Source organism: Theileria equi, chromosome 3 (genome assembly GCF_000342415.1).
Source record: "Theileria equi strain WA chromosome 3, complete sequence".
In the NCBI taxonomy this organism is placed as follows: Eukaryota; Apicomplexa; class Aconoidasida; order Piroplasmida; family Theileriidae; genus Theileria; species Theileria equi.
In genome coordinates this window covers 14,836-31,283 of record NC_021367.1, presented here as the reverse complement: position 1 = coordinate 31,283, position 16,448 = coordinate 14,836, and the positions used below count along the sequence as shown (strand labels likewise).

General features: G+C 39.3%; 8 protein-coding genes across 8 annotated transcripts, besides 1 other annotated feature; 6 read left to right on the top strand and 2 right to left on the bottom strand.

Annotated features, from left to right (window-relative positions):
- Positions 1–9: 9 nt before the first annotated feature.
- On the bottom strand, positions 10–949 carry BEWA_000300 (ADP-ribosylation factor, putative). The gene is made up of 5 exons (XM_004830234.1): positions 646–949; positions 444–611; positions 269–409; positions 166–236; positions 10–131 (listed from the first exon to the last, which is right to left on the bottom strand). The coding sequence occupies exons 1-5, from the start codon at positions 892–894 to the stop codon at positions 11–13; spliced, it is 750 nt and encodes a 249-aa protein (XP_004830291.1). The 5' UTR covers positions 895–949; the 3' UTR covers position 10.
- A 59-nt stretch (positions 950–1,008) lies between these two features.
- On the top strand, positions 1,009–2,067 carry BEWA_000290 (hypothetical protein). The gene is made up of 7 exons (XM_004830233.1): positions 1,009–1,225; positions 1,261–1,367; positions 1,404–1,465; positions 1,502–1,612; positions 1,658–1,715; positions 1,750–1,884; positions 1,918–2,067. The coding sequence occupies exons 1-7, from the start codon at positions 1,177–1,179 to the stop codon at positions 2,005–2,007; spliced, it is 612 nt and encodes a 203-aa protein (XP_004830290.1). The 5' UTR covers positions 1,009–1,176; the 3' UTR covers positions 2,008–2,067.
- A 7-nt stretch (positions 2,068–2,074) lies between these two features.
- Positions 2,075–3,003, top strand: BEWA_000280 (signal peptide-containing protein; the record flags this gene model as incomplete). Its single annotated transcript, XM_004830232.1, has 5 exons — positions 2,075–2,311; positions 2,351–2,461; positions 2,606–2,694; positions 2,730–2,785; positions 2,825–3,003. The coding sequence occupies 5 exons, from the start codon at positions 2,075–2,077 to the stop codon at positions 3,001–3,003; spliced, it is 672 nt and encodes a 223-aa protein (XP_004830289.1).
- A 54-nt stretch (positions 3,004–3,057) lies between these two features.
- Positions 3,058–4,534, top strand: BEWA_000260 (DNA primase small subunit, putative; the record flags this gene model as incomplete). The annotated part of the gene is made up of 6 exons (XM_004830231.1): positions 3,058–3,292; positions 3,353–3,400; positions 3,440–3,528; positions 3,561–3,633; positions 3,668–4,426; positions 4,461–4,534. The coding sequence occupies 6 exons, from the start codon at positions 3,058–3,060 to the stop codon at positions 4,532–4,534; spliced, it is 1,278 nt and encodes a 425-aa protein (XP_004830288.1).
- Positions 4,535–4,907: 373 nt separating this feature from the next.
- BEWA_000250 (CTP synthase, putative) lies at positions 4,908–6,710 on the top strand (the record flags this gene model as incomplete). The annotated part of the gene is made up of 4 exons (XM_004830230.1): positions 4,908–5,078; positions 5,114–5,278; positions 5,312–5,782; positions 5,817–6,710. 4 exons carry the CDS (start codon positions 4,908–4,910, stop codon positions 6,708–6,710), a joined length of 1,701 nt encoding a protein of 566 aa, XP_004830287.1.
- Positions 6,711–6,813: 103 nt separating this feature from the next.
- BEWA_000240 (subunit of proteaseome activator complex, putative) lies at positions 6,814–7,789 on the top strand. Its single transcript, XM_004830229.1, has 7 exons — positions 6,814–6,994; positions 7,033–7,149; positions 7,189–7,275; positions 7,309–7,469; positions 7,504–7,558; positions 7,592–7,690; positions 7,723–7,789. Exons 1-7 carry the CDS (start codon positions 6,833–6,835, stop codon positions 7,780–7,782), a joined length of 741 nt encoding a protein of 246 aa, XP_004830286.1. The 5' UTR covers positions 6,814–6,832; the 3' UTR covers positions 7,783–7,789.
- Positions 7,790–8,204: 415 nt separating this feature from the next.
- BEWA_000230 (hypothetical protein) lies at positions 8,205–9,516 on the top strand (the record flags this gene model as incomplete). The annotated part of the gene is made up of 1 exon (XM_004830228.1): positions 8,205–9,516. Exon 1 carries the CDS (start codon positions 8,236–8,238, stop codon positions 9,514–9,516), a length of 1,281 nt encoding a protein of 426 aa, XP_004830285.1. The 5' UTR covers positions 8,205–8,235.
- Positions 8,501–8,633: a sequence feature (CT-rich).
- Positions 9,517–9,889: 373 nt separating the features above from the next.
- On the bottom strand, positions 9,890–15,880 carry BEWA_000220 (hypothetical protein; the record flags this gene model as incomplete). Its single annotated transcript, XM_004830227.1, has 1 exon — positions 9,890–15,880. One exon carries the CDS (start codon positions 15,878–15,880, stop codon positions 9,890–9,892), a length of 5,991 nt encoding a protein of 1,996 aa, XP_004830284.1.
- Positions 15,881–16,448: the final 568 nt, after the last annotated feature.

Genomic DNA, 16,448 nt, shown 5'->3' with positions numbered 1-16,448 from the left:
TAGACATACACTATAGAGTAATTAAATCCGATTTTTCACCATTTGTCTCGGGATTAGTGTCCACAAGCAGAAATTCAAGAACCTTTGAGATTCCATCGCCGGTTAGGGCGCTCCCCTGAAGAATAATAAATCTGCAAAACATTGTTATTTGCATCCTATATTCACCTGTTTTCAAGATCCTTTGGCACCTTTAGTGCTTCTTTGAGAGTTTGTACAGTAGCGCCTCCAAAGATATCCTACATGTTATAACTATTTAAGAATTACCAACCTTTTTCGTTATAAAGATGACATATTTTGGGTTAGATTTGCGGTAGCGATGTTCCGATATGAGAGTTATTATCTCTTCTTGGACTGTTCTGTAATGAAAATCACCGACGGAATCGATCACGTATATAATTTTGTCGCAAATCTGAACGTTTATGTTTGGAGAAATGACACGTTACCTGCATATATTCTTGATGTACAGATACAGAATCGTTATATCCTGGCTCATAGAGTTTTATATAGAATTTATCATAATCTTGCAAGTCATCATGACCACAGTCCCTCGCGGACATCATACAGTACTTGCAGATTTCACAATTTTCTTCAACTGTAGAAGATGTAGATGCCTAAAAGGGTGTTTAAGCTTATGAATATTCTTACTATAGTGATAAATTCCGATAATTTAATGCGATATAAGAGGCTACTCTTTCCAGAGTTCCTCGGTCCCAGTATTAGGATATGTTCATAAGGTTTGTTTAAGTTATCTTGAACGTTTGCATAAATATCAGTAGATGTTCGAAATATCGATTTAAAGAACAAAAACAACGATTTTATGGTTACAGTGCATATTTTTCCGGTCCAGAGAATGATATTAAAGGGCAGGGATTTTAAAAGTGGATTAAACTCCATTCATCTTATATTTTAATAGACAATCCCTCCTATCACCCGCTAACTCATGCAAATTGAGGACATACACACGTTAGAAGTCGTGGGCGTACACATCCCAACCGGGTGCTGGGTCTCAGTTTACACATGAATGTTAAAAAGGCTGTATTCACTTCAGAAGTGCAAGAATTTTTAAATACGAAGCCAGTGCAAAATAATGAAATAGTTTGGAATTCAGCGATAGTAAAGAATCCCGGTGCATTGTAAGAACCCCGTTTATTTCGTTGCACTAAGCATTTTGGTACAATGTGTGACTTCATAAAGTTTGACACTAAACTAAAGGATCCGTCACTTGGTAAGTCAATGTGTATGGCCTTAACGCGACCTCAGTTGAAGGATGTGAAGTGCTCTACAAGAACAACTGCAAGGTGGAAGTGAAATACAAGGGTTCTTTACAAGGAGAGATCATGAATTTAACGTTCAGATTGATAGGAAATGTTCGTTTAGGTGTTTATACTAATATTGCATTCCAGGAACATTTGATCAAATTGGAGTTAACTAGCGAAACGGATTTATTCTTTTATTTTATTCACAGGTATATACTGATTATATAGTAAGAATTTGCGCGTAGGATTGACTCTAAATCGTTTGAAGATATCAAAACAGCTCAGAATCTCACGATAGACTTTGTTAACTACTCGGAAACTATCATTAAAATGGTTAATTCCTGCATAGATTCAAGGTATGTCTGTTCGTGAATATTCTTCCATTTACATGCATTATCTAGCTCATTTTCGTGTATACTATACATTAATGGTGATCTCGGAGTACTGAAGTTTTTTCAGGTAAGTGTCATTATTCTTCATATCAATTGTGTAGAACATGGACTATCGTGAGATGGAACTTTTAGAGTGTGCGTTCCGTAGGGAAGACGAATTCAAAACTGCTGAAAACATAACATACCGCTACAATTACACAAAGGAAATTTTAGGTCACTATAAACGTCGTCTCGAGGTAATGAGCATTTGGGATGATAAAAACATATAGGAGTTTTACACATTGGTGAAACGTAAAGATCCACAGATTGTCCAGAATAAACTATTTGGAAGGCCTTGTCCGCATTTCTTGCCCAAATGAGTTTTGGATTTTCTACCTGCAAGAATCACCCTCTGGGGACCACCTGAATTCTACTCCAGTTGCTATAATGAATCGTTTTATCGCAATGCAGCTTCCGCTTATATTAATCTTTATCTACTCGGTATATGGTATAAATATACAAAGGCAATCTGCATTCGTTTACTCGAATTTGCCCAGGTTGACGCTAAAATCCAATGGAAGACTGTGGATGTCCGATGATTCCATGCCAGATGACTTTTTTAGCAATGAAAATCAACATTACTTCAATCAAGATAATGATTTCTCCAGAGACAGACAGAATTTAGTTCGTTTTAATTCTTTTATTTACAAAATGCTTATTCAGAGGGGCTATACCGTAAATCAAGTCACAATTTTGGGAAGAATAGGGCACATTCATGATCCTATTAGTTTTAATAGAGGAAAATGCATTAAACTTTCAGTAGGTACTTCTGAGGTGAGTGTTTTGACTTATGCCAGGTGTTTGTGGATTCCATTCTTTATCAAAAGAATTTGGACTCCATCAGAATATGCGTATATATAACTTTACTATTATATAGTTTCTCATATTGTATGCTATTCGCTACACATTTATTTTTAGCGCATGAAGAACGGGGTCGCTTTCACCGACTGGCACAGGGTTATAGTTTATGGCGATAGGACTGTGGATTACATATCTAACTTTGCAAAGTACGTTTAATAATCTGGATTTCATAAACATCTAGCGTTGGTGAGCGAGTCCTGATTATTGGTAGCTTGCGGTATTTCCAAATGAACTCAGGTTAGAACATATTACATTACCGCAATCATAATAACTTAGATGGAGCGGATAATTCATTCAGAAAGATAGCTGAAGTAGCAGTTAATACATACAACGACGCTCATAAGATCATCTTTTTATCCAAGAAGATGCGAGAATCAAATGGCCAGTTTGAAGAATCATTTAATAACGAGGGGAACTTTGGAATGGGAGGAGAGACTGAAAATTATATCGAATGATTTGACTGCAACGCGACTAGAATTATTCTAAAAATTGTCCCTTAAGCCAAAGATATGGTGTCTACCATAAAGCAGCGTAGCTCAGAGGGAGAGTGGGGGGCTCATAACCCCCAGGCCCGTGGATCGAAACCACGCGCTGCTAGCTTTTTGTTTGCACATTTTAGTATTATTCCTGAAGCTGTTTGGCTATGTATCGATGTAACTAGTACACCTCCTTGCTTTTATATATCTACGATGCCGATTAGTGACGATTCCATTGTAACTGAAGCCAACCTTCGCTTCTATTACAGTAAGTCGCGTTAATTGACTTAATTTAATAAACAATTTATGCTAATATACACTTGTATAGAGCATTTGTGCCCTGTGAAGGAGCTTATTCGATGGGTGTCATACGAAGGTTAGTGTGTAACATGGATTTCCATCTCTATATTCACAGACTCAAATGTTCTCTGCAAACGTGAGATATCTCTAACATATCAACGAGAGACTTCCTCCGATACAAACGAAGTCTACATCAGATGGCAGGTTCGTTATATGCTAAAGACTGATGCTTTTAGACATATGAAGGAGTTGACCAGTTTTACCAAACGCTCTGCGAGAGAGATACTGTTCCTTTCAAGTTTGATATAGGTATGCTTCCTCTAATGGCTTCATAGGAATGCAGGCGCTATATATAATAGAAGAGTTTCGTTAATGCAATTGAGCGGCGGAGACTTTAGAGCTGTTGAAAGGGAACTAGTTTTTGATATAGATATGGATGATTATGACGAATTTAGAACATGTTGTACGGAAAAGAAAATTTGTAGGAAATGTTGGAGATTTATAAGAATAGCAGTGGAACTCATAACAAAGACACTGCAAGTGGACTTTGGATACAAGGATATACTGTGGGTTTACAGTGGTCGTCGTGGCATTCATTGCTGGGTGTGTGACAAAAGGGCACGAGAACTGCCTTCTGATGGTAGAATTGCAATCATTGAGTATCTAAATCTGATCACTGGTGGTGATGGCTACGTCAAAAAGGTTAGCCTCTTCAGCTGTGAACAGCATCCCCTGGTTCAACGATCTTTTGATGTATGTTACAGTAACTTCAAGGATCTACTTGTTGAACAAAACCTCTTGAGTTTGAAGCATTTACCTACAATTTTGGAATACATACCGGAAAAGCAACAGCATGCGCGTAAATTGATACAAGACGCCATTAACGGTGGTTCAAGAGATTCACTATCTCTATTCAACCAACTTTGTGATTCTTTATCGCTACCAAATCCACACGAATATCAATCAAAGAGGGATCCTTCTGTATTCCCTTATTACTTTATCGAAATTGTAATCGCATTCTCTTATCCAAGGCTTGATGTAAACGTCACAAAGGACATTGGGCATTTGCTGAAATCTCCATTCTGTGTCCATGCCAAAACTGGTATTTTTACACTAACAATGTCAAATCCGTGCAGGCAGAATATGTGTCCCCGTAGACCATGAACACATTGACAAATTTTATCCCGAAAATGTTCCGACCGTAGGTTAGTTTTATATGCACATGAATCTACCAAATCTCGGCCATACATGCATTTGCATTTATAGTCCATCATATACATTAACAGAAACTCTCAAGGAATACTATAATAACAACGAAAAGGGTAAGTTTACCATAGGAAGAAGATTCCCGTCTAGGTGATGTGTATCAGTCTCCCATTGGTCCTTACATAACATACTTCCGCGAAGTATTTCTAGGCAGATGTCTCGTAAATTCCAAGTCTGGTCTAAAGAATATATAATGGCGTCACTTTGGCCTAGGAAGGCCGAACTACGCTGCGGCACTATAAATTATTCTACAATGTTTTCATAGTCACCGCCGGAATTTGCATTTTTACAGTTTTAGTATATTTATAATAGTAAACATGAAGTATGTAGTAGTGGTAGGAGGTACCATGAGCGGTATCGGCAAGGGTACCCTCCTCAGTAGTATAGGCGTTGTTCTTCGGTCGAGGAATATATCCTGTACCGCGGTGAAGATCGATCCATACCTTAACCAAGATGCCGGAACAATGTCTCCTGATGAACACGGAGAGGTAAGCCCAAAAAACCAACCTCAACAGCAATTTAGGTCTATGTTCTGGAAGACGGTGGAGAGGCCGACTTGGACCTCGGAAATTACGAAAGATTTTTGAATCTTCGACTTACACGTGACCATAGTATTACATCTGGCAAGGTCTACCGGAGTGTGTTCGACAAGGAACGGCGAGGAGCCTACTTGGGGAAAACTGTCCAGGTATGCCACAAATTCCATAATAACGTCACATAGGTTGTACCTCACGTTGTTGATGAGATTATTGACTGGGTTGAAAATGTATCAACCAAACATGTAGACATTCTAAACTGGAAGGACCCCGAGATTTGTCTACTGGAAATTGGCGGCACTGTAGGAGATATTGAGTCTGAAGTGTACATTGAAACACTCAGACAGCTTCGCCTGAGAGTAGGACCTGAAAATATTTGCGTTTGCCACCTATCCTACATTCCCATTGTTGGACATTCTCAGGAACAAAAGTCAAAGCCAACTCAACACTCTGTAAAGGCGATGCTTGAACGTGGTTTGCAGCCAGACATGATCTTTTGTCGCTGCAAAAATCAGTTAACAAAGGAAACTAGAGAGAAAATCGCCCTATTCACTCAGGTAAAGGCAAAGAATGTTATTAGTGTTCACAACACTACGGATTTGTACAATGTACCTCTTATTCTGAACGAGCAAAACGTTGCAGAATCTATATTAGAGGTGAGAATATTTACAATTTATACATTCCATACAGCATTTAAAATTTACTCCAAAATCCTCCGATCCAATGCCATTCCATTACACTCTTGACCATTGGAAACGCTACTGTAGAAACCCTGAAAATGATGTTGTCACTATCGGAATCGTAGGAAAGTATACCGTTTCTAGTGATTCATACCTATCAATTTTAAATGCCCTAAAGCATTCGACACTTGAGTCAAACTTGAGATTGGAGATCCGTTGGATTGACTACACACTTTTATCCGACTATGGATCCGAGACCTTTGTTAATAACTTCAAGGGAGTTGATGGTGTATTGGTTCCAGGTGGTTTTGGTACGAGAGGATTTGATGGTAAAAGATTGGCAACAAGATATTGTAGAAAAAACAAGATACCCCTATTGGGTATATGTCTTGCACTTCAGTTGGCCATCGTTGATATAGCGATGGAGTTCGAGCCAAATGCATGTCATGGAGAGGAAACGAATGCTCCAGAAGAACATCAGGTCATTATTGCAATGCCAGAGTACATTGGCGAAAACAACAAAGGAGGTACTATGCGCCTAGGAAGTAAGACTACAGTCATAAAGAAGGATACATTGGCCCATAAACTATACGATCACAGTGATACGATTGTAGAACGACACAGACACAGGTACGAAGTAAACACAAAGTACATTGAGAGACTGGAGCAAACGGGTGTTGTTTTCTCAGGAAAGGATGTCACTGGGAATAGAATGAGCATTGCAGAACTTCCGGATCATCCCTTCTTCTTCTGCACACAATTCCACCCGGAATATACATCCACACCCATTAAACCAAGTCCTCCATTTTTGGGTTTTGTTCTTGCTGCAAAAGACATGCTCAAGGCTAGGTTGGATAAATTCTCTGGAAAACTACAATCCGGATCATCATATTCTACAGTGTAGATGCGAAACCATAAAATTTTGTCGCTTTTTATTTACATTTAAACTACTTTTACCTTTTATAGTGTGCATGGATAGGGCTGCAGGAGGAAAGCGAGCAGGCTCTAGTTAATATTATAACAGAGATGGAAAAGAAGTTAAATGGAGTATCCGTGGATAAGATTGAACCCTTAGACACGAGCGTGAAGGAAAATTACTCCTCTTTTAAGGAGGAAATCACGCGCCAAGCAATTACCTCGCTTCGCGAGCGTATTCCGCAAAAGATCTTGTATTTTAATTCAGTAATAGTAAGTATTCCATAACGTTTTGTCAAAAAATACAACAGAGTGAAAATGCCAAGAATGGATACCTGTTCAACTCGAATGATCTGGATAAAGAATCTTACCGACGTATTTCCGGGAAGGATTCTGCGAGCAAGAAGCCAAAGCGGTCATTAGATGAGGTTTGTTCTCGTATCAATCATCCTATAACGTTGCTGCAGGAGAACCAAACTTTGGTCCCGTCTCACAAGCAGATCTTTAACGAACTTGAGAAGATAAAGTTGGAGGCTTCGGAGCTCATAGAAATTGTAAGTTTGCCCCTGAGATAGACTCTCGTTCAGCTGGGCAATATCAAACTTTGGATCCAACTAAATGTGCCAAGGATAGAGGATGGCAACAACTTTGGAGTTGGCATTCAGGAAGAAGTTATTCAGGAGCTAACTCGAGTAGAAGACACCGCATTCAATCTATATGATGCCATTGTAAAGTACTATATGGCCAGGTACCTTTTGGATGATTGATTACACGAGTCTCAGGGCAAAACTCTCCACAAAGGTCCTAAAGTACCCAAACGTTGATGACTACGGCGAGGTTCGTCTTTGCTATTTTCTTTACCAAACTTAGGCCATCCGGGAACTAGACGAAAAGGAGTGGATCCATATCAAAATTACAAAGGTAGACATGCGAAACAACTACAGTATGCTCTATGATTTGCTATGCAAGGTTAGTGCTTCTTCCACCTACTAAATCTGCAGAACTGGGAGAAAATCGTCAAACCAAAAAGCGAAGACGGCCGTTATCGTATGACATTTTAAAGATGCAGAATAAAAATAATCTAATGACAAAGTTATAGTTACATGATACTCTACTGAGGCAATGGGCGCAGCCGTAAACGCCGATGAACATGGCAGTCGCCTTAGATTTCTACACTCGATAAAACCATTACAGATCCAGTTTTGAGCACTTTCTAAGCAATTTGTAGACCCGCGTTTCAAATGTGCTAGGCGCAAGCCGAGAAACTGCCAGTGCATACATTTACGAGGGCCAAACTCCGGGTACCGTGTTTTCTACCACCTACAAATACGTTTGTATGCAAAAACTGCGCTAATTGAGGAATGGTTGAAGGAATATCGCAAAATTGAGCATATGGCCACTATTCGGCAGCGATTTAGATATGCACCTTTGTTGTCACGGTTCTAATCTACGAGCACGTTGTGTTTTACATGTACCACTAATCACTTTCTTAAAAGGAATCCTTTGTTAACGAAATGGGTAAACTAACATCTCCACTTTGTAAATTTAGGCGCCGTAGCAGGGCATTGGTTGCACAAGCAGGGGCTGATGCTGGTGAAATTGTGGTTGACGAATCCGAGGACGAAATCAAGATTGACAACTTTAGGGAGGATTATGGTTTTCCTGTAAAAGAAACTGTGAAAGGATGTGTGCTCAAACAGTCACCGCGCAGGGAAGAACAGAGATCCGAAGTAGAATCTTGTCCATTTGCCAAGGAGTTTCAAGCCCCAACGCATCATCAAGATGAGCAAGAACAGGAGCAAGTTGATGATGAACAACAAGAGCATGGAAATTGGCAGGAAGATGAGGAAGAACCACAGCCACAGGTAGAAGAGGAGGAAGAAGAACAAGACGAGCAACAGGAAGATCAAGATTCAAAGGAATCCCTCTCTACACTCTTGACAAGATTGAGCTCCGAAAGCGTAAACCTTGACAACATAAAGAGCATGTCACTTACCCTGAACAATATTTCATCTGACTTGTCAATGCTCCAGTCATACTGCACAAGCAGAATACAGGACATGATACTAAGCTCAAACCTTGCAGAAAAGTGCATGGACTCTCTGGTACCCTTCTGTGCGCCTTCACAATCCACAGAATTACGACCGGTTGATAAATTGCTAACTTTGGGTAATGGATGCTTCAGCGATAGCAGTGCACCAATGGTTTTAAACAATACAGAATTACAAGTTGTTGATGTCACAAAGGAAGAGGAACTAAAAGACCCTCCTACATTACCATCTGGTATAAAGTTTGTTGATGACCTCAACAAAATGCTGGATTGCTGGTCTGATTACTCGTCACCTGACCGTGTGAACATATTTAAGCTCTTTAACATCTCAGCAATTTTGAGATACTTGGGAGATCCAAGGTGTGTGGAAATAATAAACAACCTTGGGCGTAAAGACCTTCTTTCTCTTCCAGACAGTGATCAGAAGTGGAGCCAGATTCTCAGGGATGCATCTGCTGACAAAAATGTTACTTTACACCCACTACCAGAACTTCCAAACAAGAATGTTGTATCAAACTGTAACGTAAAACTCGTGGATTTACCTGTTATTGATAATAGAGTTGATGAACATGCATTCAAGTTGTATTGGTCTTATACCAATAAGTGGCTCACAAAAATGTTTGGACCCTCATTTCGTCACACCTACAAATTCTTGCAACCCACCAAAAAATGGTACTTGGCTCTAGAAAGGACCTCGCAGGTATTTTTCCTGAGGTTATCTAAAACATTGTGCTGTACACAATAGTCGTATCGCCTTATGCAATGTAATTTAGTATTGATAAAATGTTCTTGAAAAGTTGTACATTGTTATTTAGTAAGGTTTCAGCTAATACCCATAATTCGTATGATAACCCGTAGTGTTTGGTAGTGCAAGTTTGATCTCGTGAGGAGGGTGTCTGAAGTACATAATGGTCAGAACACTTATAACCACTGGTACAAGGTAGATATTCTATGGAATAATCCATTTACAAGTGACCAGAATATACAACTAGATAACATCATACAATCATGTATGTGTACAATTTAGTAATTAAGACATAGCTTATGAGCTGCATTTTGAGTTTGACAGTTTGTCACTTCCAACTAGATTTACAAATAATTAAACAATAAATCAACTTCTATGCTTGCACAGAATAATCATAGATCTTTGGCGTGAAATATTTCATACGCCAGAAACTCATATTCTGATGAGCAATATTTGGCCACTCAGTGCCATCCTTCTCCAGCTGTCCAGATCCAGCAGAACGCGAAGGAATGTGTTTACCAACAACACACTCGGTATCATCAGATCTTGCATAAAAGGAAAATACTTGCCCTTCCCTTGGAGCCCCAAGTACGTTTATACCGTCTGTGATCTTATTAATGCGATACCCGGGAAGAGGCATGAATATTTCAACCAATGACCCATCAACTGTCATATTAATCTGCCTACATGTATCTGGAACATTGCTAACATCCACAGATATTGTTGCACGGTATGGAGCCTTGAACTTAATCAGAGCCAGTTTTCTAACATAATCTTTCTTGGTGATCATAGTCCATCCATAAAGATCCTTTTTAAAGCACACATTTTCAACATCCCATGAAAAATTCTTCATTATAATATCACATAGATAAGGCTTTCCATTCTGGAAGTAAACTGTGGCAAATACCACCCTCTTATCGCATCTTCTTTTCCAAATAATAGAATCACCATCACTTATAGTGTTCAACTGGAACTTGTTACGAGGAGCGTGCAAACATGCCGGGACATCTTGAATGTGACATTCAACAATCTCGCAAGCATGATTCGAGGTTTTAGCAGAAACATCCATATTAAACCCGTAACGGAATGAAAGATACATCAGCGAATCTAACATCGCCGTATATCTCCTTCTGGTCGTCTTCGCCCATGAAGTATGACTTTCTCTCCTGTAATGAAGAATAGAGAATTTTCCACTATCCTTAGGATTCCAAAGCAAAAGATAAAGCAACTTGTTTGTACCACGTTCTACATATACGAATGCGTCTATGCAAGTCATACCATCTTGTGTCTTCCAAATTTCCAAATCAGAGTGCTTAACGCTAGTAATGTATTTGCCAAAACGTGCAGTATGTCTAATGACATGAGTTCCTTGAGCATAACGATCTTCAGTATAAAAATGTCTGTCATCAGTTACAGTATCAATATTCAGTACGGATACCGACGCCTTGATTTTGTTAAACCTCTTTTTCACTTTACCATCCCAAACAGTAGTTGGTTTCCAGCGATTCATATTGATTGACGCATTTGTCTGATACCATTGTGAACCATCACACTCTGGGTCATCGTCTCTTAGGAATTTACGCCTGAAATGGTCAGAACTCAGGCTAGATCCACTGATCTTAACAACATCAAACAACGAAAATACGCCATTCTTCAAGTAAGCTGTGAAAAATATGCATCTCTCATTTCCAGATGGAGTCCAAGCATCAAGTCCATAATCGATTACCTTAGTAGCATGATACCCAGATTTTGGAATGTAAAAGTATGTAGCTATACCATGAATTTCACAACTTATTACTTTGCACTCATCGGTATCAAACGCAACTGTGGCATCCAATGTAAAGGTGGATTTAATATCTGTTTTAACACCCATAGAAATGAACTGTGCATCATAATTACCCTTGCTCACAGATTTCCATATACCTCCCTGTTGTCTGTGGTAGTATATATGCGACCCTGGAACCCCCAGCTCGAAGAATATATCAATGAGAACACACTTTCCATCGGAGTAGTGCGCCATTGCATATTTAAAGGGTTTACCAGGAGTGTGATTCCAGAGGACGGTTTGTCCATCTACAACCTTTTCTACAATAAAATCACCCAAAGGATAGTACAAGCGAGTTGGTACATCATCCATGTCGAAGTTAACAACCTTAAAGTACTCGTTATATTCTGATCCTATATCCAAGGTAGCTCTCACAGTGGAAGAGATATTCACAAAGAGTTTATTTACCAACGGACGGAACTCGTATGTAGAGTTAGAGAACCATTTTCCACTGTTCATAACAAAACATCTAGCACTTGTACCTTTTTCTGAAGCAAGAACAGTTATATAACAATACAAATTCTCTGTTTGATCCGAAAACAAAGTTACATCAGCACAGCATTCATCATCTGAGGAACTGTCCCATATCATCTGATTACCATCCATCACAGTCATAATTCTCAGATTTGAAGAGGGTGAAGGAGTGTATTTGGTATACTTCTTTCCATCGAATGTAAAACTTTCAACTTCAAGGCCAAGCTTCTTGTCATAATTACCAATATCCAAGACTACAGTTGTGTAGGAACGATATGAGGAATTGTAATCTGCGCTTTGTGTAAATTCCCACTCACCACCCTTCTTGGTGTAAATATATAGTACAGTGTTTCCAGAAGCATCAGCTATGAAAAGGGATGCCATTGTTGGTCTTGAATCAAGCATATTCACAGATACCTTCAAACAATGTACTCCCTGAGAAATTGTTTCCCATATTCCAAGGTTTCCTTCAGAAACACTTACCATCTTAATTCCTGACCTAGGGGTGATCATAACCGTAGAGTTTGGTCCATCATCCTTCTTCACATCAAAATCGTATACGGCTGGGGATTTGATATCCAAACCGATCAATCTATATTTCACTGTGTTAAATTGTATGTTTGCTGTTTTCAAATTGGCCAGCTTATTATCGTATACGGTTTTCTCAATCTCAGTCCATACACTATCTTTCTTCTCGTAATGTTTAGCATCACGACCATCTTCGGAATTAATACCCAAATACAACAAATACGGATTACCACCCTGGTAGCGAGTTGAGAGATATACGCATCTTTCATCACCTTTAGCTACCCAAACTGTAGCCTTACCCTCCACAATCTTAGTTGCATGATATCCCGAATGAGGAATAAACAACGACGTTGGAAGATCATCTAGTAAAACACTGGTACTTCTGCACATGATGTTATCTTCCTTCGATGTTATATCAACGGTAAATGTAGCTTTGAATGGGGTCTTTAGCCTCAGATTATTGATATGTTCATCATAAGAGGACTTATCAATTGACAGCCATACATTCAAATCCTTCATGTAGCACTCAACACCAACGGTATCATCAGAACCCCTAACTATAAGATAAACAAGGATATTTTCGTGGTCTAAATTGTGAGCAACAGAAGCAAATATACATTCGCTCTCTGATTCACTCTTCCAGATATCTATGGGTCCATCCCTAATAGATCCCACGGGTTGTTCGGGATTTACAAAAAATAAAGAGGTCAATACATCATCCAATTCACACTTGATAATAGTACAATGTTGTGAAGAAATCTCAGTTATATCCAATGTGACAAATTTAGATGACCTAGGGAGGACCGCCTTCTTCATATCCTTTGATTCAGGTAGCAACTGAAGACAGGACTCTCCATGGGGTGTCCTACCCTTAATAATATTTAACTCTAAGCTTTCACGGTGTTGATCATATGTTGTAGCATTTATAGGTGTCCATCTACCGTTTTTCATACCAAAATATATGTTGTCACCATCGTGATAATTGCTGAGACGTAACCTAGCTAAAAGCGGAAAACGATCCTTATAATCAACAAAAATCATGACACAGCCAACATCGATGGAAGCAGATACCCAGAATGGATGAGAATCATATATTAACGCGTCAACAAAGCGTTGAGATGATGGAACATGCAGAGAACTGTGAAGAACGTCACATTCAAAGTTACAGAAACCACAGGCACCATCACCAAAGTTTTCGTCAACTTTAAGAGAATATGACTCAGGAACATTAGAACCCATGTTAGAAAGCTTCTGATAGAAATCATCGATACCTGATTTCTTCCATGTTCCTCCCTCTTTTACAAAATAGTAGGCAGTCGATCTGTTTTCAATATTAGTAACAGTAAATTTACATAATGCATAAGATCCATGGTTGTAGTGAACCTGGGATTCAACACAACGTTCACCATGAGCATTTGTAGACCAAAGCTTGCATGGACCATCAACCAATGCATTGGTATAGTTTCTTGGACATGGGTAGTACGTTAAACTACGGAATCTCTTAGACGTTGAAACTTCTGACTTGCACTTGGATTCATGAGGAACCAAATTAATATCCAAAGTAAGGGCCTGATTCAGCGCTTTTGCAGCATCTAGCGAGCAGAGGTTCGAAAAGTATGTTTTACTGTCGATATAAGACCACTTATCACCATTTTTGATGATAATAACTGACACAAACTTATGATCAGACTTTCTGACTGTCAAAGAAAGCAAAACATTTTCATTGTCTATAATACGCAGGACAGCAAATGTACACCTATCCCCATCTTTTTCGGCTTGCCATAGAACTTGAGAACCAAAGTGGACGTTTACAGCGTGGTACCCCTTTGTTGGAATCAACAAAACCGCTGAAATACCATCGAAGTCAGTGGAAACTACCTTGCATTGGGTAGTATCTGTCCTCTGATTGATATCCATTCTAAAATTAGCAATACGGTTTGTTTTCACCTTAATGGCCTTTAGCTTATCCCTATATTTACTGTCATTCATTGACCACTTTTTGCCATCGTAGTGAGAGAACAAATCATCAACAATGATAGTTGTTGTTATAAAAAGATGGGCAAATGTGTATGACCTATCAGGAGTGTGCACCAATATATAACGACACTTTTCACCACTCATAGCTCTCCATAAAAGATTTTGATTTCCGTCAACAATCTTCACAGGGTTATAACCTCCTGAGAAGGTAAACATCCTAGTCTTGACATCATCCATATAGAAATCAAATGCCTTAAACCTGGTAGGGTCAGGATCCGCGTTAATACTCAACGTAACGATCTTCGATCCACCACCCTGAGATTGTGGTTTGTCTGTGGTAGCAACGGGAAGCTGAGCTCTTCCTTCTCTCATCTCAGTTAAAACCTGGTCGAAATCTTCCTGGCTGATAACAACCCATCTATTATCCTTCTTTTGATGACGAGAAGTGGAACGTCCGGTATCTTTATTTATTTGTAGCAAGGCCAAAAGAGCAGTATTGGACAAAGAATATAGAATGACCTGCTCACACGACTCTTCGGGCTTTCCCTCCCATAAAGGCACATTAAGCTCAAAGATCTCTGTCAAATTGTTTCCAGGTCTAGGAGTGCATTTCTTGCATGAAGCCTGTCCTTCATTGGAATTCTCCACGGTAAATACATTGGCATCGACATCAGAAATATCCAACTCTATATCTTTAAGACCAGAGAGTTGGGCTCCAAGTTTCATATCCTCAATTGCTTTCTCATAATCATCTTTAGAAATTGTGTTCCATCTACCATCCCTTTTTTGACGACGAGCTACAAGCCTGCCAGAAGCGTCCTCTAGCAAAAAGTATGCCAATTGTGGTTCGTCATCTTCGTCAAAATATATAATCGCCGATTTACAGTGTTTGTCATCGGAATCTGATTTCCAGAGCTCAAAATCACCTTCAATAACCTCAGTAAGTCCATTCGCAGGTTGTCTGGCTGAATAGACTCTCTTGGTAGCTCTTCCCTCATCTTCTTCTGTCATATCAAATAGCTCTGAGTCACTTTCTTCTAAATTCAGAACAATAGGTTTACGAGACCGCTGTTGTGAACGCGCAGCAGGAGCAGGAGCAGGAGCGGGAGCAGGGGTATGAGCAATAGTGTTTTGGCCTTTCTTCTTCAACATATTCAACAAGTCATCTTGATCTTCCGTGTTTACACGTTCCCATTCATCATTATCCTTGTTGAAAAAACGATCAAACGATTTACCATCCACATCTCTATATCTTACCGTCACAGACACCGCTGTCTCCCCATCATAATATACAGTGGCCATGTGAGAAGTTTGGCCACTTTCTGACTCCCATACTAGGAGATCAGCTTCTACGATCTTTGTTACACTTCCATTATTTTTGGGGGTAATCTTTACAACGGGAATATCATCAGATGTTGACCTCTCCTGAGAGAACAAGTTCACAGATGGCTTCGCGATATCAAGTTGAAGTGAATTTGATCCAGAGGAAGTCCCCTTGGGATCCACTGCAACCGACCCAAGTATACCAATAGTGAAAATCAGTATGTTCATTATCTCCATCTTTAGATTTAGCGGTCCATAAAAACCAATAGATGCGCTAATCACGAAAGAGGAGCCTAGAATATACAGGAAGCCTGTAAAGAATAGTTTCACTTATTCATATAGATATACATGGCAAGAAGACGCTTTATAAGAGTAAAATCTCAATTCAAATGATCACAAAGGATAAAGATAATGCGAATTTACCCAAAATGCGAAGAAATACGACTGTATATAGCCGGACCCTATATTGAGCGAATAGGGCGCAAGGAAGAAAATCTTTGAGCTTCAAGAGTCAGCAAAAATGTCTAAATACCTTAGTATTGCTCTTTTGAATATTATTTTCTAGGGTTATTCTGCGGTGACATTAGCTGTGGCCACAAATAGGCAATATGCATACCGACCCGACGTCAGCGCGGATTCCATCTTCTAAGGGCTGCGCTTTTATCAAATACCGTAAAAATTTGGGAATAGAACATTTTAGAATTAAGACACAGGAATTTGTAAATTATGCAAGTGATTTTTCCAAAACTGCGGTCTTTGCTCATCTTACACAGTCATCCACGACCTTCTTACTAATATCCCATGA

Coding starts and splice junctions, on each gene's coding strand:
- BEWA_000300 (XM_004830234.1), bottom strand. CDS start 894: ATGGAGTTTAATCCACTTTTAAAATCCCTGCCCTTTAATATCATTCTC. Junction 237..268: donor TCATCTTTATAACGAAAAAG/GTTGGTAATTCT, acceptor TATAACATGTAG/GATATCTTTGGAGGCGCTAC. Junction 132..165: donor CCAAAGGATCTTGAAAACAG/GTGAATATAGGA, acceptor AATGTTTTGCAG/ATTTATTATTCTTCAGGGGA.
- BEWA_000290 (XM_004830233.1), top strand. CDS start 1,177: ATGTGTGACTTCATAAAGTTTGACACTAAACTAAAGGATCCGTCACTT. Junction 1,466..1,501: donor TTCTTTTATTTTATTCACAG/GTATATACTGAT, acceptor ATTTGCGCGTAG/GATTGACTCTAAATCGTTTG. Junction 1,716..1,749: donor GAGTACTGAAGTTTTTTCAG/GTAAGTGTCATT, acceptor TCAATTGTGTAG/AACATGGACTATCGTGAGAT.
- BEWA_000240 (XM_004830229.1), top strand. CDS start 6,833: ATGGAAAAGAAGTTAAATGGAGTATCCGTGGATAAGATTGAACCCTTA. Junction 7,150..7,188: donor CAAAGCGGTCATTAGATGAG/GTTTGTTCTCGT, acceptor ACGTTGCTGCAG/GAGAACCAAACTTTGGTCCC. Junction 7,691..7,722: donor TCTATGATTTGCTATGCAAG/GTTAGTGCTTCT, acceptor CTAAATCTGCAG/AACTGGGAGAAAATCGTCAA.